Below are 22,670 nucleotides of genomic sequence, written 5' to 3' on the forward strand. Positions count from 1 at the left end.
TAATCATTGTTTTTTTCTTTCTGTAAGAGAACTACACTTTGACTATAAATATTCATTGATCAAACTCAACCTGGAAACAAAAATTAATTTTGAGTTGTTACTAAATTTGACCTCGTGGAAGATTCAATCGGCTGCCCGCTGACCATTTTCTAATTCTCAATGAAAATAAATTGATTCCCACTCTGAATTTATTTTTATACTTTGAATGTAAATAAGCTACCAGAGTATCATTAGAAAAAAACTCAAAATAGTTTGTTTATCAAAAAAACAAGTGCCCCCTCAAATCCTTAGTCTGGTTCAACAAAAGTACATTTAACGCCTGATGTCAGGTGGATGTCCCTCTCCTTCTGCTCTCTGTGCAGCATTAACAAACTTCGAGTTAGCAAGCTACACGCTGAAAATGACAAGTTTTGAAGAAAATTTGGATCGTGCAACAAGGCAGGCCTGCTTGATTCTTTCGGGGAATGATTGTAAAGATTTACAAAGAATATGTTTATGGCATTTCCTCTCTAACTGGGACGTTTTGGGATTTGCGTTTTGGTGGGATTGCTGTGGACGAAGTACACACGGAGATACACTGGTAAGAGCTAAAGGCTCTGACACACCAATCCGACGGCCGACTGTCGGCAGAAAAGGCAGTCGGACTGATCAGTCTCCCCGAGTTGGTCAAAAAAGTGCCTCGGAACACACCGAAGTGACGCCGACTTGATTACATTACATGTCATTTTTTTTACACGCACACAGACTTGAGCGTACGTTCTAGGCGTGCGCGAGACGTAATACGTCTCCATAACAGCAGGTGGCACTAATCTATATTGTCACCCAAAAAATTGTTGTGGACAAAACAAGACATTTGAGGATGTCATCTTGGGCTTTTGGGAAAAACTGATCCTCATTTTTCATAATTTTCTGACATTTTATAAACCAAACAAACTAATCGATTCATCGAGAAAATAATCGTTCGGCAATGCAAATAATCGTTGGTTGCAGCCCTGATTCAACGTGCTTTACATAAAACATTAAAGAGCAGTTAAAACAATTAAAAAATTTAAACAATTTCATTGAAGAGAATATAAAAACTGCTTAAATGGAATAAGACAGGTATGAAATAAAGGAATAAAAGTTACAGTGGCAGTGTATGAAATGAATGAAGATCCAAAGTGTCACAGAGGGCATCTGGGGAATCCATCCGGAGTGTGTGGGTGGTGGGTGTGTTGGGTGTTTTGGTGGGGGGGGGGGGTTGGTGGGTGTGTGTGTGTGTGTGTGTGTGTGTGTGTGTGTGTGTGTGTGTGTGTTGGAGCCGGGGTGACTGAGGTGTTAGAGCTCGTAACTCACACACATGGTCAACCAATCAGCAGAGCCCGTGGGGGCAGAAAGCCGGTAGGTTCCACTTGGACATTAACACAGCAGCAGGACGAACAGAGAGACAGACAGACAGACAGACAGACAGACAGTCAGGAAACTTCTCTCCGTGTTATTCTGCTCTTTCTACAGCCGAGGGATCTCACCTGAACCTGAGACACAGGGAAGAGGAGCCACTGATCCGCACTTTTCTGAGGTAATGTGCTCTGCTGGTGCACAGTTTCACCCAGCTGGAAACTTTAAACCACAGCGTCAGGCCGACTTTTGTTCTATCGGAGATGTTCTCGCTCTCGGGTCACGGGGGGAAGGAAGCAGTGGAGCCGACAGGAAGTGTAGTTAGTGGTGCACCATGGGAAGAGTATTTGGGATCAATGATCTTGCATGTCCTGGAAGATTGAGGGAGTCTTAAAAAGTCACTTCAGTACCAGAAAGTTGAAATGATGGTTTATAATAGTTCATTGTCACTTTAACTTCTGTTTGTCTCCAAGTGCTTGTGTATAATTCTGTTGTTTTATTCTATTCCTATTTTAGTTTTATATATCTTTTATTATTCATATATTTTACTCTTTTTTTAACTGTATCTCTGTCTTTGTGCTGCTGCAACACCTGCAAGGTTTATCTTATCTTTGTGTTATCTTAGTCTTTGTCTTTATCCTTATCTTAAAGTCTTTGTCTTATCTTTTATCCTGATCTTTATCCTTATCGTATCGTATCTTGTCTTATCTTTGTCTTATCTTTTATCCTGATCTTTATCCTTATCGTATCGTATCTTGTCTTATCTTTGTCTTATTTTTATTCTTTGTCTTATCTTTATCTGAGCTTTAGTCTATGTCTTGGTCTTATCTTTATCCTAATCTTATCTCAGTCTTAGTTGAAGTCTTTGTCTTATCCTAATCTTAGTCTTTGTCTTATCTTGATCTTATCTGAGTTTCTATACTTTTTTATTTTACCTGTCCTCAACACCTTTTTTAAACAGCAGCTCTGTAAACTTCACAATACTAGCGTAGTTTTAGTTCTGGGTCAAGGCAGACACGTGTTGATTTCCACATGTTTTCACGTCCTTACATTGTCAAACAAATGTTCTTCAGATATCTCCAGCACCTTCAGGCTCTGTAGGACTTCAGGTGTGTGTTTGTGTGTGTGTGTGTGTGTGTGTGTGTGTGTGTGTGTGTGTGTGTGTGTGTGTGTGTGTGTGTGTTCGCTGTCAACATGACGAGTGTTTGAGGAAGAGAGACTTGGACAGCTGGCCTGGCGCAGTGGAAGGCATGCGGCTGCTTCCCTGGGTGCCAAATCTTTGCATGCTATTTATACTCGCCTTGCCAGGATCGTTGCTGGTGTCTGTTTATTCACGCCCGGCCACAAACATTCAAATGATTGGCAATTACAAATTTGCTGTTTCTGCCTTTTTTGATTTGACATGAGGTGTTTTTGTATTACAAGGGCTTTTCTTCTTTGCAAAACATTAGTGTGGAAAAGCCTCTTAAATGATCAAACATCACTTAAAATCTACTGACAACCACAGCTAAAATAATATTCTGTGTGTGTGTTGCTGCCTCTTCAGGATAGCTTATAATTGATCAACATAATTAGAGGTGGATATTTCTGGCTGATACTGTATTTGTTTTTTAGCCACGCTAGCGTTGGTCGGTAGGTCCATCACATTGCTCAGGAGTTAAATATTTCAACAATTATTGGATGAATCGTCATTCATTTTCATACAGATATTCAGTCTCCAGAGGATGAACCCTAATGATTTTGGTGATCCTCTGACTTTTTATCCAGCGCCACCCACTGGTCAAAATGTACACTTAAACGCCAGTGAAATATCTCAACATCTACTTAATGGATTGGCAACAGATTTGGTGCAGACATTCATGGTTCCACGGTGATGAGCCTTATGACGTTAATGATCCTCTGAGTTGTCATCTAGCACCAACATTAGGGTCAAAATGTCACATATAGACAGACAGACAGGCGGATATACATACATACATACATACATACGTACATACATACCGTACATACATACATACATACATAGGGAGGTTGTTGATCCCCAGGGGGAAATTTGCATGTCACAGCAGCAATATCCAAACAAACCACGTATGGTGCAAAGAATAATGCAAATGTACTAAGTACAACTATAAAACTGACCTAGATCAAAATGGAATAACAAACAAAAGTTGAATCGAACGTGCAACAATGACATTCCCTTGAGCAATATAAAATCAGATAGATGTGATGACTGTTATTATATGTATTATATATATATACTGGCTAATGAAGTAGTCTAACCCTCAGTTGAACACTGAAAACTTCTTGCTGACTCCCTTTTTCCGTCTCTTAATTCTTTGTAGAGCTTGTAAAATTGTTGATGAAACAAATTCATGCTTCACAGTGTCTTTTTGTTTTATGTTACCTTTCTGTCTTTGGCTGAGATTTCCATTTTCAGAGGGTTTAAACATCCCTGGACTTTAAGTGATTCCCAATAAGCCACATCTAAATGCTGACGTGTTTTGTTCATCCTCTTTTCCAGTTCCTACAGCAGATGCACAGCAACAGAGAAATGGCCATACCCCGGATGTTCAACTCCAACACGCCGTTTGTCATTGTGACCGGAGGATCTGAACTCTCGTTTCTTGGCAAAGAGGACAATAACAGCCAAGGATGCGAGGAGGAGAAGGACTCGCTGGTCCAAGCCATCGCCCCTCATCTGAGTCGGGTGATGCAGCTCGGCACTGCCAAACATGTGGCCAAAGAGGGGAAGGAAGTGATGGAGGAGGATCCCTGTGTCTCCATCGTCGCACAGGCCGAGAGTACGTGGATCAATGAATGGAGCATGGGAATGACCACAAAGAGGCCGGGGGCTTTTCGCTGTGGGGCTAAATTATCATTGGGGTTTTTACTGGCGCTATCTGTAATGAACAAGTGTAATCATGATGGATTTTTAGGGGGATTTGGGTAAAAACCTCTACTTGATTGGCACGTCTTTTCTCCTGGATGAAATAAATATTGCGTAGTGTGTGATTACTTTGAGTGCACTGAAACTTTCCCACATCAAACGATGCTAAAGAAGTGGATGAAAGTGGGCATGAGGTGCATTATGGAACATAATCCATGTTTTTTTATCGTAATTCATCCAGAGGCTTAAAGTCAGGATATCTCCGCTTCTGCTGCTTCAATTTAAAATACTAATTTGGGCTTTTATGTGGTTGTAAGCAATACATTTTAGTAAAACATTTAAAGCACTGATGTATGTTAAAGGAGTGCTTCAACATTTTTGGAAAATATGCTTATTTGCTTTCTGGTGTTTCTGGAGTTGGATGAGAAGATTGATACTCCTAAGCCTAGCTTAGCATAAAGACTGGAAAGAGAGACAAACGGCTAGTCTGGTTCCGTCCAATGGTAACAAAATCCACCTACCAACACCTTTCAATCTCAATTATTGACATGTTATATGCCGTTTGTTTAATCTGCACAAAAACACAACTTTAAAAAAAAAACAACATTTGACCATTTTAACGGGGAGGTTCTGGCCAGACTATTTCTCAGCCAGAAGTCTCACCTCGTTGCCTCCTTGTACAGTTTAAACAAACAAAATATAACATTTTAATTAGTGAGCTATAACATGCTGGTATAGGTGGATGGTGTTACCTTTTTGACAGAGACAGGCTTGCTGAGGTTTGTGCAAGTTAGAATCTACGGCCCCGACCATGGCTCTGAAATATCAGTAGCCTAAAGGCTCTGACACACCAACCTGACGGCCGACCGTTGGCAGAAAAGGCAGTTGGACTGACTGCCTCTCAGAGTTGGTCAAAAGAGTGCCTTGGAACACACCAAAGCGACGCCGACTTGAGCGTACGTTCTGCGCATGCGCGAGACGTAATACGTCTCCATAACAGCAGGCGCCGCAAATCTGTATTGTCGCCCCAAAAATGAAAACCGACAGCTGATTGAACGAACGCGTCACGTGGGTCTGGCTGCTCCCGGGTTTGATAATGTCTGCTCGTTCGGAATACAATCTCATATTTTACGAAGATAGTTCACCGAAACGTGTTTCTGAAAACATTTTAAATGAGGAAATAGGCCGTGCAGTTGCTGAATCTGTCTTCATTTCAGATCGACAAAGGTCAGTTTAAAAGATTTTCGTCAGATTTTGGGAGGCGTTACTCAGGCTCATCCCGCTCGTCATTTCCATCTATCCATCACCTTCCTCTGTCTTTGCATTAGCGTTCTAACCTCTGGTGGATTTGTGAGGACTATGGTTAACTGCTCCTCAGATCTCTGCAGGGTAAATCCAGACAGCTAGCTAGACTATCTGTCCAATCTGAGATTTCTGTTGGACGACTAAAACAACCTTTGAACGTACACATGTTCCACCAAAACAAGTTCCTACCAGAGATTATTTTGCAGAGGCACCGCGGCTCTGCTTGGTGCTTAGCGCCGCCCAAGACGATCGTGATTGGTTTAAAGAAATGCCAATAAACCAGAGCATGTTTTTCTCCCATCCCAGAATGCTGTGTGGAGTAGCCAGACCCTCCTCCGCAGCGCTGTGGAGGAAGGTCTGGCAATGCGAGACTAAAAATGTACAAATTACCTACTTGTAATAAGCGTATTTCCCAAAAATGTCGCACTTTTGCTTTAAAGAGCATGCTTTCTCTTCACCCCTCTTTGTAGTATTTGGCTGAATGTATTATTGTTATTGAACAGCAGTTTCTATAACATCACAGTTAAACATTTGTCTGTCCCAGGAGAAGACTTTCAGGAGTTCAGCCCTACCAACACACAGTGCCCTTACTCAAGCTCTCAGCTGCTCAGAAAGCAAAGGTACCTCACCACATACAATCCACATCACCATCAGTATGTCTCAAAAGAAACACTACAGCTGTGAGAGCACAACAACTTTCAGTAAGGGTTAAGTATTGATCCTTACACCTGCAGAGCTTTAGTACACTGATCATGACGTATATCTTCTACTTTGCAGGTCTCTCAGCATGGAAACTTCCCTCCTGAGTGACACGGAGGACGAAGACTTCGCTGTGGCCGCTAAACTCCCGCTCCACCACCTCCAGAGGAAACAACGCAGGAAAACCAGACGACAGATCCAGGAGGACGGGGAAGAACCTCCGATCATCCGGGGCCTGTGGGTGCAGGAGATTGATTGGCTGAAGTCTGCAGGCAGAGAGACGACGTCGTCATCATCCGCTGAGATCATACCGCCTCCTCCTCAGTTTACTGACCGCTGTCTGGAGGACTCCAGCGTGTACGAAGGCTGTGCAGATGTGTGTATAAGAGGATTACTGCCAGTAGATACAGACGACACCTCCAGCTCTGACCCCGGAGGAGGCTCGGACTCTGATTGCGGCCTGGAGCAGGACTCGGAGTCTATTTACACTCACGAAAGTGAGTCGGACTCGTCCTGCGCCGCAGAGGACGACACACAAACACCAGAACGCTTTGGAGTTGAAGCCAGAATGTCAAATTTAACCTTTGACCTGATGCAGGTGTCTGGTTTTACGTCCACCTGTCATGCTGAGTGGGATTTTGACTCTACAGGGTGTGTTCAAAGCCTGCTGGGAAATTCAGACACCACAAGCACTGTGAATACATTCCAGTGTGCCTTTAGTTTCGAAGACATGAGTGATATTGACACAGTTTTGGACGGCCTAAGAGGCAGAGTGACACGGCTGCCAAAGCTCTTTGTTTCACCTTTCTTTAGAGATTTGATCAAACGGACTCTGAACAACTGGAAGATCACAACATCTGTCAATGAAGGACTCATATTTCATAATGTAAGACATTTACATCCACTTTATTTACACTGTCTGATATGAAAATGAATCCCATTATAAGATACGAACAGCAAACACTGCTCATGATGAGTTCAAAGTTTCAACCATGCATTTTTATCAATGCCACAGTCGGTGACGTCACAGCAGGAAATACAAGTATTCCGAGTTTTATTTTGAAGGGGTTTAGTACTACTACACTTCCATAGTTCTTTGGGGACTCAAGAGACACAAATTAAAAGAAGAAACTGGTCAAAAAAGAAGCAGCAGAAGCTGAGATGTCGTCACTTTTAGTCCCTAATATGGGTCAAGCTCAAATAATGCTGCATCCTACATTTCCCATAATGTACCCAATAGCATCAAATAAATGCAGTGGAGTGAAAAATGGAATATTTCCCATCTAAAATGCAGTGGAGTTGAGTATAAAGTAGCATTCAATTCAAGTTTTGTTGACCATAAAATCTATAAACCTGGTTCATAAAATGTGGCTTTTCCTGTCAGATGAACCTTTTCTGGCCACTTGTTGGCAGCAAAACAAGCTAAAGACACAACATCTGACATATTATCAGTTTTTAAAGAAGTTATGACGGATCTGTTAGCAAATAGTTCCATATTAACACATCCAGTAGACACAGAGCAACATAAGCATCCATGTGGCAGTCCTATCTCGAAATTTCCTTTACAGCAAGTCAACTAATCGTTTTGGTCTTAGTCGTCTTAGTCGTCTAAGAATTCTTTAGTCGATTTGCCATTTTTTATACTTTTTCATGTTGAATAACTTATTTCCAAGAAACTAATGAGCACATCTCTGGTGAACACAAGACTTAATGCTTTAGTGCGGGGCAACAGAAACTACGCACTATAGCTTTAAAGTGGTGCTTTTGCATGATTCTTTGTGGGGAAGCGTGTTTTTACAGATCTGTCGTTGAAACTAGCAAAATAGTCTGGGGAAGGAACTTGTTTTGGTGGAACATGTGTACGTTCAAAAGTTGTTTTAGTCATGCAACAGAAAACTCAGATTGGACAGATAGTCTAGCTAGCTGTCTGGATTTACCCTGCAGAGATCTGAGGAGCAGTTAACCATAGTCCTCAGAAATCCACCGGAGTTTAGAATTACGACACAAAGAGAGAGGAAGGTGATGGACATCCGGCCGAAAAGAGTGACATCCGGCCAAATTTTTGGAAAATCCTGGAAGTGGAATGTCGAGGATATAGACTATTGGCGCATATCCACTGCTAGTACCAGCTCGGCTCTGCTTGGCTTGCCTCAACTCGGCCGCGGTACCCCGTCCTCCATTTTCCATTGCAGATTTAGCACCGCCTCATAGTGTGTGAGGCAAGCGTGGCTGGTCGTCATAGCAACACCGCAGGAAACTGTCATGACCTAACACAACACACACACACAGAATGTTGAAGGTGTGTAGTTTTTGATTCTCGACATGTGGCTGTTGCCACAGCCAGAAGACAAATTTAGTTTCAAAAGAAGCTGGAGGCAGCAAAAAAAAACACCGCTCGCTAAACTATTTAAAAATGGCGGGTTTGTTCAGGACACCCCCCCATCTGTCGCTATCAATGATGATTAGTGACGATTCTCTCAGACCAATCAGTAGTCTGCAGGTTTTCACATCACCTTTTGGTATCGCCTCAGCTCGTTTGGAACCTCGACGGAGGTGATACTTATAAAAGTACCTGTTAGCAGGTACCAGGGACTATTTTTTGTAATGGAAAACCAAAAAAGGCGAGTAGAGTCGAGGCGAGTCGAGCAGGTAACATGTAATGGAAAAACGCCATAAGGTAGCCACCAACTCCTGAGAAAGATATCTGTCTCTTAAACTGCTAAACACTCCACTATGTTCACCAGCTAGTCTCTAACTGTGTATGTCTGCTGTTTGCTGCTGAGCTGGTTATGTGCAGTGTCTTTATCACCTTTTTATTTTGGCTAAAAACATCTGCATACTGCTGCTGGAAACATAGCTGATAAGAACAGTGAGAGTGAACCAAAACAGTGAAGCTTTTGTCTGTGTAACTAAAACAAAGAGCTAAAAAATGCTAAAATGCTTCATAGTTTTAGGAGAAACTGCAGACTCAAGTAATTATTGTCTACATCTATTTGTCACTATGAATAACCTCTCTCACATTACACATCGTCATCTGATATTTTGTTCATATCAAATTTTGATTAGATCAGCTATAGTACAAGCACCTCAGCATTGAACCTAATGTTTTCCTTTGATTGTTTTTAGTTAAAAAAAAAAAGCAATATACAAAGATGCAGGTAAATGACATAAGCACATATAAATAAAAAAATATTTATACAAAAAACATATAAATAAAAAATGTATATAAAGGATAAATTACATATTAAAAAACAAGTACATGTATACACAAAAAAAAAAAACATATTCCGTCAGAGGTTTCAGGGGGAAAAAAAGCTTTATATTTTCCCAAAGCATAATGCTTATTTTTTGTTGTTTAACAAACTGAGTGACTTGAGTAAAGAAAGTGTGTTTTCCTCTGACTACAGAGAGCAAACACCTGCTGTGACATCACTGATTGGGGTGTGGCCACAGTGCAACAGGCTTTCTGATTGTGTTGATTTACCCTTTAACTTCTCCGCCCCAACTTACACTGTCAACGTGTACTTTAATCATAGAAATAATTATTTAACTAGAGAATGCAATTTTTGAAGAAATTGCAGTGTGAATGCTGTATGTTGGCTGACGTTACACTGACTGTATGGAATAGGTGAAACATTTTGAAGTGAATTTGTGTCAAATTAGAAAATTCCGTCCATTTACTTGAATGGGGAAAACTTCCCCGAAAACGTTGAATATTTCGGAGATTATGAAAGTTATGCACATGTTGTATAGAAGAAAGAACGTCCTAATTGTGCTGAACGTTTTGATGATTGAATGAAGTTTCTATTTTGAAAAATGTGGAAGGAGTTAATGTGCAAAAAAAGGGTACAGAAAAATAATAATAAATACGTAGCAGAGCATAGGTTGTGAATGCCTTCAGCATTCACACTAATAATATTTCTCTTACTTTTATCATCCTTCAGCAACTTCAGCCCAGCAGTTCTCAGTACAGGGAGGGAGAGGAGTACTGCATCCTTCACAACATCCAGAATGGCTCGTATGGTGATGTCTTCTGTGTCCGGGACAAAAGGACTGGATTCCAATGTGCTGCCAAGAGGGTAAGCCAAGAAAGAAAGAGTGAGTCATTTAGAAACATAAAGAGCCAGATATGCACCACCCAAAAGTCTCCTGCTCCATCGACACTGAAACACGATGATTGAGTTAAAAGTGATTGAAGTGTTATTCACCACATTTTGTTTCCACTGATCTCAGATCCCACTGAGTCACTTCAGCAGCGAGGAGGTGAGCACGTGGAGTGCTCTCAACTCTCCTCGTGTTGTAGAGCTCTTTGGGGCTGTGAGGGAGGGCCTCAACATTGTGCTCTTCATGGACCTGAAGCCAGGTAAAACTGCTTCAGTCTCAATAATACAAAACACAAATACTCTACTCTTTATGCATTATAATTGCCCACTTACAGCCAGTAAATTGCACTGTGAAAATAAAGATTTGTCCAAAATCTCTTCAGCATGTTTAGCCCAGCTTGTAAAAGAGATGCTTCAGACTCAATAACGGTGAAGGTTACAATCGATATTGAAATGTATCAATAAATAAGGTCTCTGCTGTATTACTGTGTTGCAAAGTTGCATGTAATCAAATGACAAAATGGTGCGGTGTGCATCATCTGGGTTCTCATGTTTTAGTCTATATCCACGACGTTCCTCTTCCGGGATTGCTCTCGTTCCGTCGTAAATTCCGCCGAATGTCACTCTTTTCGGATGTGTGTCACCTTCCTTTATCTTTGTGTTGGCGTTCTAAACTCCGGTGGATTTCTGAGGACTATGGTTAACTGCTCCTCAGATCTCTGCAGGGTAAATCTGTCCAATCTGAGTTTTCTTTTGCACGACTAAAACAACTTTTGAACGTACACGTTCCACCAAAACAAGTTTACTTCCCAAAGCTGTTTTGCAGAGGCACCGTGACTCTGTCCGGCGCTTAGCACCGCTCAAGACTATTGTGATTGGTTTAAAGAAATGCCAATAAACCAGGGCACGTTTTTCTCCCATCCCAGAATGCTGTGTGGACTCACCAGACCCTCCTCCGCAGTGCTGTGGAGGAAGGTCTGGCACGAGACTACCGTGTTTTGACGGAAGTTAGAGTAACTACAGGGGTCAAAGGTTATATGACGCCACTGACAGGCGACTAAATGAAACGTCCCGTGTCAGAAATAAAATTACAGATTTCTCTGGGTTTGAAAATTGTTGGAAACATTTGGGATAGTGTAAGTACACAACTCAACAAAATATATAACATAGGTATAGTCGATTTTAGACATTTTAATGCAGAAATGTTACATATTGTACCTTTCAGCATGTTTGGCCCAGCTTGTAAAAGAGATGCACTCACTTCCTGAGGATTTGGCCCTGCACTACCTCCATCAGTCACTGGGGGCACTAGAGCACCTGCACCACAGAAAGGTCCTTCACCTGGATGTCAAAGGTATGTTGTATTTTTACTTGTTTTGAGCACCAGATCCTACATTCTCAAATACAATTTTTTTTCCAGCTACTTGTACTTGAGTATTTTCATTTTATGCTATTTCAGTGCCAGAAACGCTTCTGATTTTTGTCCTACTTTTACTTCTAATTGTTACTAACAGTTTTATTAATAGGCAGATATTTATATCAAAATAGGCTGTGAATCATCATTTTTTGGGCAAAACCATGCAATTCTATGTAAAATCAGACATTCAGCACCCCTATATAGGCTGAAGGAAATTATCCTTTTTTTCATAACCACATTTTTCAGACACTGCGACGATTCGAATCAGAGATTGCTCCAAAGATTGAATTGATGATTGACTATTCGGGGTCAGCCCTACAAGATATACAAATGAATATATATATATATAAATATATATATATATATATATATATATATATATATATATAAAATATAAAATATAAAATAATAATAATAATATATAATAATATATATATATATATAATAATAATAATAATAATAATAATAATACTCTACTACATTTCAGAGGCAAATATATTTTGTACTCCACTATGTTTATTTCACAGCTTTAGTTGGGCACAGCACCATCTCATGTCAAGTCCGTTCAATTTGTGTGGTTCAATGTTACGAGAGTTGAGGGAAATTCATGCTGTCTCCTTTTTTCCCAGTAATTATATTATAGCTGAAATGATTAACATTCATTTTTATTATTATTTTTTTAATAGTTTTTAACCTGGCAATATAACAGTTTAGTTTTAGTTTTTCTTAAAGCTATAGTGTGCTACTTTTTTATATTAATGAATGACCGTTCCATTCAACCCATTGCCAAATGAGTTAAAAGCAGGAGGAAGGATTACTCGGGACAAGAGTGTAACGTTTATCTTCCTTTACTGTGGAGGATGGCAATATTTGTACAGTCTGTAGAACGCTCAAACCCCTGTGCAGACACACTTTTTGGGTCCACACCAGAGCCAGCGAGCGATCACAACAACAACATGTTGTACAAAACGGAACTAGTAATTTAGTAACTTGTAGTACCAAGTACTAAAATATTTTTCACTGCTGATTTTTGTTTTCGTTTACTATAATAGCTCTGCTGTGTACTTGCAGTCTCTGGACAGGCTCTTTATGTTGTTGATATGTGTACATTTAGATTCAGCTTGTTTAGTTTTTTTGTGAGGCCCTGCAAGTAGATTGGATTTTGATATAATCAGCAGTACTTACAGGGAGGGAAGGAGGAAGTCCAGTAAAGCCTCTAGCTGCTGTTTCTACTGTCAGATCGTATCCCCAGTGTTGGTACCTAATCCTAAACTGACACCTCACCCCTAAACCCTCAGTAATCCCCACTGAGAGGATTGAAGAGGAAGGGGCTCGCTCAAATCATCTCCCTCTGTTTCCTCTCAGTGTTCACTCAGGCAACAAACATCAAGTTAACCAGTCTCATCATATCAGATCGTCATGAAGAGGTGGAAAAAGTGCTTTAAAAAAAAAAAGAAAAAAACGAAAGATGTTAACGTGTGCTACCTCCAGACAGCTTTGGCCCCCTGTGAACCCGTCACTCTGACAGGCTCCGACAGCCTTCTGATTTCTCACTCAACTGTTTCATAATGAGCACCAAATGAAAACAAGCTGTCCCACTGAATCCTCTGTGTTGATTTTATTCCAGTTGACAATGTGCTGCTGTCTGCAGACTGCAGAGACACATTCCTCTGTGACTTTGGTCTCTCAGAGACTTTAGATGACAACGGATGGAGCACCAAAGCATTCAGGGGTGAGTAAAGTCAGCAAAAAAGTGTGACAAAATTTATCTTTAAACACAATTATTCACTTGATATTGATCACATTATTGGATTTGGTTGCACAAATTAACTTTAAATAGATCAGCAATTACCCTCTGGATAAATACAGTTGTATCTTATCTTAAAAGAGGGCAAAGAGTTAATTAAACCTTTTTATAAATTTACGATTCATCAAATTTATCTACAATTCAACTTTTTTTACAGGGAGAAATAACTTGTGATGATGCAGTTGTGATTTAAAAAGTCGTTAATCCTTGAAACGTTTTTATATTTGCTCCCTGGATTTTTGCCTAATGGTCAGTCTGACTGGTGGGTTTTGTGTTATCTGGTTCTTTAGGAGGTCCATGATAATTAGCCATGTCAACATGTATATAAACCACAAGAGTACCATTATCGAGGCAAGGTCATTAAGAGGTAAAACACGGAGAGGTACAGAAGGCATGCACCCCCTTAATCAAGTCAACTTTATTATCAATTCTGCAATATGTGCCAGGCATACAGAGGAATCAAAAATAAGTTGCTCTCCGAACACCGTCTTTCCGACCACCTTATGAAGATTTGACAACTTTGTAGTTTTTTGGAGAGAGGCCAAAAAGTGCAACAAATGGTAAGGGTTAATGACAGAGCACTGTGCCACTGACTAAGAATTAAAGATTGATTTCCAGAAACCAAACAAACTTGTGAAGAACATGTGAAGCAGAGAAGCTGGAGCCTGACTGCACCTTTCATATGTAGGGTCTGGTTTAAAATGAATTCACTGTTTGTTTCGATATAGGAGCTGCCTTCCCCGGCACAGAGACCCACATGGCCCCCGAGGTGGCAGGAGGGGATCAACTGAGTGCCAAGGTGGACGTGTGGAGCAGCTGCTGCATGCTACTGCACATGCTCAACGGATGCCACCCATGGATACGCTACTACTCTCACCCACTGTGTCTCCAGGTGAGAGTCCTCTTTATCTTTATTAGAAAGTGTGATGTTTTCACCCTGAAGTGGAAAGAACTGCATTGAGGTTTTCTCACATTTCCTGTGATGTGTTTGTCAGATTGTCAACGAGCCTCCTCCTCTATGGGAGGTGCCGTCCAACTGCAACAACTTCACGGCCAAAGTGTTCAGGGCTGGACTCCAGAAAAACCCGGACATACGAGCATCGGCAAAGGAGCTCCGGAGGAAAACCACCAAGGCCCTCAGAGCAGGTTGATGTGATACATGTTTAAGAATCATCTTATAATGTAAAGATTATTTATTCTTTATTCTTCACTTCTAAACAAAGATGACGTACTTTACAACATAAAAAATGAAAATATCAAGCAATACTAGAACAAAGTTATGAAATGTTTTACATTAAAAACAAAACATTACAAAGGACTTAACAACACAAAAGCAGAACAGGAAACCACAACAGGGCAATGATTACAGAAAACAGGAATACAGGCTTAATACACTTGTGGTTAAATGACTAAATGAAATAGACCAAATAAAAGTAAGCTGAATTAACTAAAGAGGACACAGACATAGTGAAGGTTACGTTAAGGTTTATATGGACAGTTCAGTGATCGCTTTGCAGGTATAAAAAAACCTATTTCTCTAATCCAAACGCAAAAAATAAAAACATGTATATGACTTTAAGTGTCTTTAAAAAGAGCATAGAGGTAGGTGGAGTCTTTGCAGTGTTCTTTAGTTGATAAAAAAGACTGTACGAGATTAGTAACATGGTGAGTAAAATCTTTGTATCCAGATTTAATTGAAGAACATAGGTTTACCATTCAGTTTTTGAAGTCAGCTAGACATTTGAGTGCAGCATGAAAGCTATAGCTGCGTGTTGCCAGCATAAAAATCAAAGGAGACGCCATGGCGGTGAATAATATCCCCAAGAGGAAGCAAGTATAGGGGAAACAAAAAGGGACCCAGGATTGAGCCTTGAGGCACTCCAAACCGTTTTCTTAGAAGATACGTGATTGTCTGTTTTTAAGGGAGGAAACAGTGTGTCAATTAAAAACCTTCAATCTCAAGTACCATTCTGTGGTTGTTACATTATCTGCATCACTAAGGACTCTAAATTTGCTCCACAGTTGGAGGTTTGAGTCCCTGGTCCGTCAAAAGTGCCTGTGAGAAGCTGCATTATGACAAGAGCCAGAATGAAGATACTCCTTGCTCTTTGTCACCTGGAATCATCCCAACTAAACCATCATCCACAATGTACTGGGTGAGCCCCTGGAGGACTACAGCAGTGGAAGAGGACAGCAATGACTGGAAAGATGGGGACTCAGACCAAGCCTCTGAAGTGGAGACAGATTCCTTAACTAGGGAATGGGAGTCTCGGCCAAAATCACTACAGGATGATTACACTGCAGATGACTGGGACACCGGTTCTGATTCAGAGGTCGATATCTACATGGCAGAGGAGGAACACGTTCAGGAAAAGGGGCTGAAAAATGACAGGGACTATGAGGGGGATTGGGAAGAGGAAGGAGATGAAGAGGAGGAGGAAGGCGAGGATGAAAAGTGGGACTCGTCCATGTCTACAGAGTATCTCCGTGCTCTTCGAGGCATTTTCCCTTTGCTGCAAAAAGGCCAACAGACAAATGACAATTCATGGGGATCAGAGCCAGAGCTGGAATACCTCCGAGATGGTGAGTCAGAAAAACTTGAAGCGTCATGATGAGGACAGCTCAGCAACTGAAATACACTCTTCTTTAACGGTTTGTTGACTGGGTACACTTAGTCATATCATACTGGTTATTTGTAAAACTCATTCAAGTTTACTTTTTTTGCGGTGTGATGTGGGAAACGAGTTCAGCAGTACATATTGATCCCTCAAACAGAATAGGTTATCTGTCTAAAGAAGCTCATTGCAAAGACGCACTCTGCGTTACCGAGCCAGATTCCCCCAAGAAGAGCACCTGAGGAGCCTGGTTATTTAAGCATTTATGGATACGTCTAATACTAGCAAATTTAATCAAGTGGTCAACGGATTGATTTGGAAAGTAGCCTATACCGGATTTGTAGTAAATGCACTCAAACATGAAAGAAAAAAATGACTGTCATTAATGGGAAGGAAAGCGTGTTGTTAACAGAAACTGCTGATATGTTTTCTCTCATTAGATGTAGCTATCGGCACAACCATCCCGACCCCGTCCCCTGAACCTCGAGACGACCCTCCGTCCTGTTTTAGCTGCTCGGACACATCGCAGATGGATGCCTCAGAGAAGGTGTGTGTTGATAGATGCAGGTGTATGTGTACTGTACATGGGAAAAAAAACAAACCCTAAAAAAAAAAAACTTTCTCCACCTTTAAGGACTCTGATCACTCGTCTGACGATCTGAGCTCTGGAGTCTTTTCCTCCTGCAACAGTCAGACAGACGGACACTTGGAGTGGTTGGCCTCGGCCAATCAGCCCTCCTTGTACTGCTTTGAAGGTAAGATGGCAGGGCTGTATCACTTTATACCCTGGCCGACTTCTGTTTTTGATGGTAATTCACTGCTCTGACGCTCCAGGTGTTGACATCTGGATTGAGAACGTCCAGGGCGAGTGTCTGAGGATACGTGAACGTCGGCAGGTCAAAGTGGGACACGTTGCGATAGGAATTAGTGATCAGGTGAGATGGTTGATTGTTTGAATGTTTGGGATAGTTTTCAGGTATCCAGCTGGGTTTTTTTTCCAAGGAAACTGTATGGCTGGGTTGGTAAGCCTCCCAGATCCTGACATAAAAGCCCACCTCTGCAGGTCTTATTATTTATTTTTAAGATGATTTATTGCGCATTTTCGGCCTTTATTTTTGACAGGACAGCTGAAGACATGAAAGGGGAGAGAGAGGGGGGGAATGACATGCAGCAAAGGGCCGCAGGTCGGAGTCGAACCCGGGCCCGCTGCGTCGAGGAGTAAATCTCTATATATGGGCGCCCGCTCTACCAACTGAGCTATCCGGGCGCCCATGTGCGGCTAATTTTAACTACTTTAAGTTCAATCTTTAACAGTGCAAAAGCCCCAATGTTATAAAGACAATTCTGGCCATAATTGGGTCCCAAAAAACTTATTTTGAAAGTATTTTAACCTGTTTTTAACTCAGATGAATAAATAAAATTGAAACAGAAAGTATGAGGCATGTCCCTGCACTAGATTAAAGAGAAATGAAACTTGATTTCAGAAAACATTTCAAACAATTCAAATGATTTGCACTGAAAAGCTACAGTATTTTCACTTCATGGGGAGATTTGCTGACGTTTTGAAAAAATAAGGGACTTAATTATAGACTAAAATGACTTGAGGGTCTAAGGACAGAGGGTGTTGTATGCTGTACAGATTGTAAAACCCTCTGAGGCAGATATGTGATTTGTGACATTGGGCTTTATAAATAAAAGTGACTTGACTTGATAAGAAGGGGATTTCTGCATCTGCAACCAATGCATCATATTTTAAAGGTTGATCATATGTATTGTACTGTTTACAATAAGTAACAAGTTACTACAGCAGTCAAATTAATTAAGTGGAGTTAAAGGTATTTTCCTCTGAAATTTAGTGTAAAGTTGCATGAAATGGAAATACTCAAATACTTCAAAATTGCACAAACTTTAGGACAGTGTTTGAGCGAATTTAGTTTTCTTAATTTTGAGTTCTGTACCGATATAATGACTTTGTGAAATATAAACATGTTTTTCTACAAAACTAAAAAGAAGCCAAAGTTCTTAAATGTTAAATGTTGGCAAAACACATGCAGCTACAATAACTGTATATAAAATAATCTAAAAATGAGAATTTGGATTAAAATCTGGAGCTATCTGACCAAAAAACAAGCAAACAACATTATGAATCTGACCCTATTCAATACCTGATGCTACAGACACATTTCAGTCAACTAAAGTCCACATGAATGATCTCATGTGTCATTAACAGATCTCAGGGAAAGCCTTCACTCTGGAGACTCTGGACAGGAAGACGGTGTCCTTTGAACAAGAGATCGAAGAGTCTTGTCTGTGGCTGCGCTGTGTTCCCGCTCCGGACAGATGTCAGCGCTGGAGGTGGAGAGTCAGAGACGGAAAGCTGGAACTTCGAGAATGAGAAGGACATTTTTGTTTTTATGTTTTTCGTTGTTTGCACTAATTTATGCATTGATTGTTATAAAGACGTGTGGACGTAAAAATGCGTACATGTACCTGAAGATGTTGTGCTGCTGATATGACTGATTCTCCTCGGTAGTATAAATATAAAGTAGGACAGCCGGTGCTTATTGGTAGGAATTTGAGATTTCATCAGTAAGATAGGATTTTAAAGCAGATTTTTCTATTTGTAAAGATGATTTTTCTATATTTGTATCTTGCCTTATATGATTAGATTTATGTGTGGGTGCAAAAGAGATCGAACTTTCCTTATACCTCTTTGTTTCAACAAGTCCTCCAAACCATATACGACGATATCGGTTGTTTATTCCTCCCCTCTAGTACGACCCACAGGAGCGTTTTCTGTCCTCATATTTAAACCAGAGAACGTAGTATTGTTAAACTGCACAGTTTGGTTATGTTTAGGCACAAAAACTACTCGGTTAAGTTTAGGAAAAGATTGTGGTTTGGGTTTAAAATCAGACGTTACTTAACTTCCGGTGTGACGCAGAACGTGACGTTACGTAGCAAAGTTTGTTCTGTAAAGTTAACCCTCTGAGGACAAAAGACGCACCGGCGCGTCCAAAACGGTGTCTGACAAAACTCCTGCTCAAAAAGCGATATTACAAAATTTCATTTCAGATGTTTATTTACTATTTTAATCATATATAACCCTACAACTTTGGTAAACTAATTTCAAGCACATCATAAATGAAGGTTTGTTTTCAAAAGAGATTTGAGGAATTTCAAAAAGCCAACATCAACATTTCAGCTTTAGTGCCAAATTATCTCTTTACACGTCGCTCTAGAAGAAATGTGGGCGTCACTTTACAGAAAGCTGAGTTTGTTCTGAACATTTTATATGCTAATATCCTTGAAAAGGTAAATTAAAGAAGATATATGAAAATGCCCTTAGACCTCAGAGGGTTTTACTTTATTTTCAAATGGGTGAAAGTCCTGTGTTTGTTTGACCCATCCATCCCTCCTTACAAGGAACTTGGCGCTCCTATACTTTGCTCCTGTCGTAAATTACTACAGCCACTAGAGGGCGCCGCAACTATAAACGTAAAAAAAAGTGTCATAATTGCTGCTTAAACAAACGACTTCTGTGGGCGTTTTTTTGGGGTAGGACAGTCTCCTTCGATCCCTCTGTAATCTGAAAGGTTTGTCATGTTTCTATGTTGTATGTTACAAATCATTGCCTCCTTAATGCATCGTGTCCTCCAGCTTCAATCCACATGTGAGGAGAGCAGGGCTACATTCAAGACACACAAGCTGATGACAATGCCTCATAACCATATAGACTAAGACCAGAGCTGTAGAACATTAACACTAGTAAAGACACTAGCACAAAGAAAGTTCATGTGACTGCATCATGTGACTGCATGTGATCAGATCACAAGATTCAGACTCATGGTTTTCAGACATTTCATCTATATTCACATTTCACATGCATACAGACGTGTTGGTTTGTGGACATTTTGCATGTGAAATGTTTTCATTCAGATGTGAAATGATTGTGAATTTTTCCAATGGTTCAGCTACCAGCGAGGACACTGAGGTCATGTCTGTGAATTGGATTTCTTTTTTAGGGAAGTGGAGGGTGTTGATATTCAACAATTAAAAACATGTAGTGGATATTTTATCGGCTGATTCCATGATTTTCTACAGGTAAACACTGTAGGGTAAAGGTTTTAACTAACAGATATCAGCATGAATCTTCCCAAGTGAATTACTTACATTAAGACAGTTATTGTTTGTATCACAAGTTTTCTTAAATTGCATGTTTAAATTAGCAAATGAGGCACAATCTTGTTAAATATGCGCTCCTTTGCATAAATGTTCCAAACAGAAATGTGAATATTGGATAAAGCCAGATTCAAAATTCTTTCATTTTATTCACACATTAAGCCGCCTACACATGATAAGCGATTTGCTCTCTGCGCACTGCTAGGTAGGGCGCAGAGCAAAGCGCAGCACAGGTAGGCCTATTCGTCCTCAAGGGTGGCAAGGAAGCTATTTCCCGTTGCTAGGTAATGACATGCTGTTATCTCATTGGTTGCGTTTTCGAAAGGTCAGTGGTAACTAGGTCAAAGTTTAAATAATTTGAACTTTGAGCGCAGCGCAAAGCTGCAAATCCGAGCAGTGTGCGACGCTAGGGCAAGGGGGTTAGCTTCTCCTCGGACCGCGAACCTCCTATGGCGCCATTTTGATGCTAATAAGCCATCACCCCCCGTTAGCATCCCATTGACTGCCATTCATTTTGGCGCCACTTTGACAGCGAATAACTTTACATCTGAAGAGTTTAAAGACTCTATTTGTCCATTGTTTATTTCTAAAGAAACACGACAATGTATAAAAGGCTCCATTACCTTGTACCTCACGTTATGGCTCCGTAGCAGACGTTTTTATAAAAATAGGCTAACGATTGTGTCATAACCACGCGACTTACTGTCGCATAGTAGAGGAATTACCGTATAGTACAGGAGAAGCTCGCAGGCAGTTTCGTCTCACATTAGCTGTTTAAGTGTAATTACTAATGTTAACTATCATTTTAGTGATCAATAATTAGCCTGTGTCTATGTTATCTCCTTACATATAGTACCTACGCTCTCCGTCTCTGCAATATTCGGAATGATTGAGATTTCTCTTGGCACAGCTACCAGAAGACTTCCAACTTTCAGACAGGTTGCTCACGTCACATTTACGTCATCTCTCTCAGTTGGAGGCTGCTCAGTAACCATCACCGGAAAAGTGCTTCTAACGGCCTTCACTGGTCTCCGTCCAGAGCAACGGGATCTGTTGGTCCATTCTTATATACAGTCTATGCGCTATGGTAGCGCAGCGCATAGTTGGGCGCCACCGCTCTCCCCGTAGGAAATCAATGGAACTATCATGTGTAGGCGGCTTTAGAGTCAAATGTTTTTACAGAGGGAATTATGGATATCTCTTTTTATCACTCCATAAATCAGAAAAATACTGTCAACAGACATAAAACTCAATTTTCTCTAGCACTACCTACAACCTGTAGTGCGATTTTGCCAAAATCCACCGCTCCCTGTTCATTTACACCAATCAGGGCCGGGGGTGGGGGGCTAAGTCCTGGATCTTCACAATCCTACCTACAGCACCTTGAAGACAATTGTTTTTGTATTACAATTTTCTGAGATTCTGATATTTCAATATGTAAATGTAAAGCATTAGGCATTATCTAATGCTAACTTATGTGAATGTATAAGAGAAATCTACACAAATAGACAAAGTAGTAAAATAAACCCACTAAATGTATATTTTAGATGTTCTCTTTCCACTAGTCTGAAAGAAGACATCCTATGAAAGCAAAAAAGCCCAAAATCTCAAAATTCTCACCTTAAATTCTGCTATCTTTGGGCCACTAATACATGTAAATAGATACATGGTATTTCCCCTCCATACTTTTAGTCCTATAGCAGAGTGGTGAAAGCTTTGAAACAGATTTAAGATCGTTATGGGAAATATTTACAGAAGATTCTGCTAATAAATGTGTAAAATTTAGACTTTATTCTGTTGTCTGGCCAAAGTGTTTTGTAGGTTTTGACTCATACAAGAGCGTAACTTTGGGTTCAACTTTTGATCAATGAATGAAGCAACACTTCATTCATTTTTCTGCAACAATTTGTACCTTTTCTGCATCAAGTTATAGTCCACATGGTCTTTATTTATGTAAAGGAAATATAATAGGTTTTAGGGGGGCGGGGTGCACTGCCCAGTTTTGATTATTGTGAGGGTTGTAACTCCCCCATTCCCCCTGTAAATTATGCCTATGGACTCATATATTTAGTATTTCTCCTCCCTCAAATGGTGTTTGAGGAATGTGGAGCTAACAGAGTCACTCAAGCAGCTCCTCCTTTAGTAAATATTTAAACATGGCCCTGCAGACTGCAAAGTTTTTACTCTTTTTTTTGGCCACATCACGTTGAGCATTTCTCTAACTCTGTAACATGATTCTTTACGTGAGGATTAGAACTGGGCTGAAACAGAAACACAT

The 22,670-nt window shown here is 40.5% G+C and overlaps 1 protein-coding gene across 2 annotated transcripts; it reads left to right on the forward strand.

Moving 5' to 3' along the window:
- Nucleotides 1-1,315: 1,315 nt before the first annotated feature.
- LOC116061531 lies at nt 1,316-18,699 on the forward strand. Of its 2 annotated transcripts, XM_031315792.2 has the most exons (15): nt 1,318-1,558; nt 3,899-4,178; nt 6,114-6,189; nt 6,347-7,154; nt 10,213-10,347; nt 10,502-10,631; nt 11,597-11,725; nt 13,416-13,520; nt 14,324-14,487; nt 14,591-14,741; nt 15,618-16,178; nt 16,651-16,757; nt 16,845-16,965; nt 17,045-17,145; nt 18,441-18,699. In XM_031315792.2, the coding sequence occupies exons 2-15, from the start codon at nt 3,911-3,913 to the stop codon at nt 18,603-18,605; spliced, it is 3,021 nt and encodes a 1,006-aa protein (XP_031171652.1). In that variant the 5' UTR covers nt 1,318-1,558; nt 3,899-3,910; the 3' UTR covers nt 18,606-18,699. The 2 variants fall into 2 exon arrangements, with proteins under 2 accessions (XP_031171653.1, XP_031171652.1); XM_031315793.2 differs by lacking the exons at nt 16,845-16,965; nt 17,045-17,145; nt 18,441-18,699 and having other exon boundaries at nt 1,316-1,558; nt 15,618-16,247; nt 16,651-16,730.
- Nucleotides 18,700-22,670: the final 3,971 nt, after the last annotated feature.

Source organism: Sander lucioperca, chromosome 22 (genome assembly GCF_008315115.2).
Source record: "Sander lucioperca isolate FBNREF2018 chromosome 22, SLUC_FBN_1.2, whole genome shotgun sequence".
NCBI classification, from domain to species: Eukaryota; Metazoa; Chordata; class Actinopteri; order Perciformes; family Percidae; genus Sander; species Sander lucioperca.

Coding starts and splice junctions, on each gene's coding strand:
- LOC116061531 (XM_031315792.2), top strand. CDS start 3,911: ATGCACAGCAACAGAGAAATGGCCATACCCCGGATGTTCAACTCCAAC. Junction 10,348..10,501: donor TCCAATGTGCTGCCAAGAGG/GTAAGCCAAGAA, acceptor CACTGATCTCAG/ATCCCACTGAGTCACTTCAG. Junction 10,632..11,596: donor CTTCATGGACCTGAAGCCAG/GTAAAACTGCTT, acceptor TGTACCTTTCAG/CATGTTTGGCCCAGCTTGTA.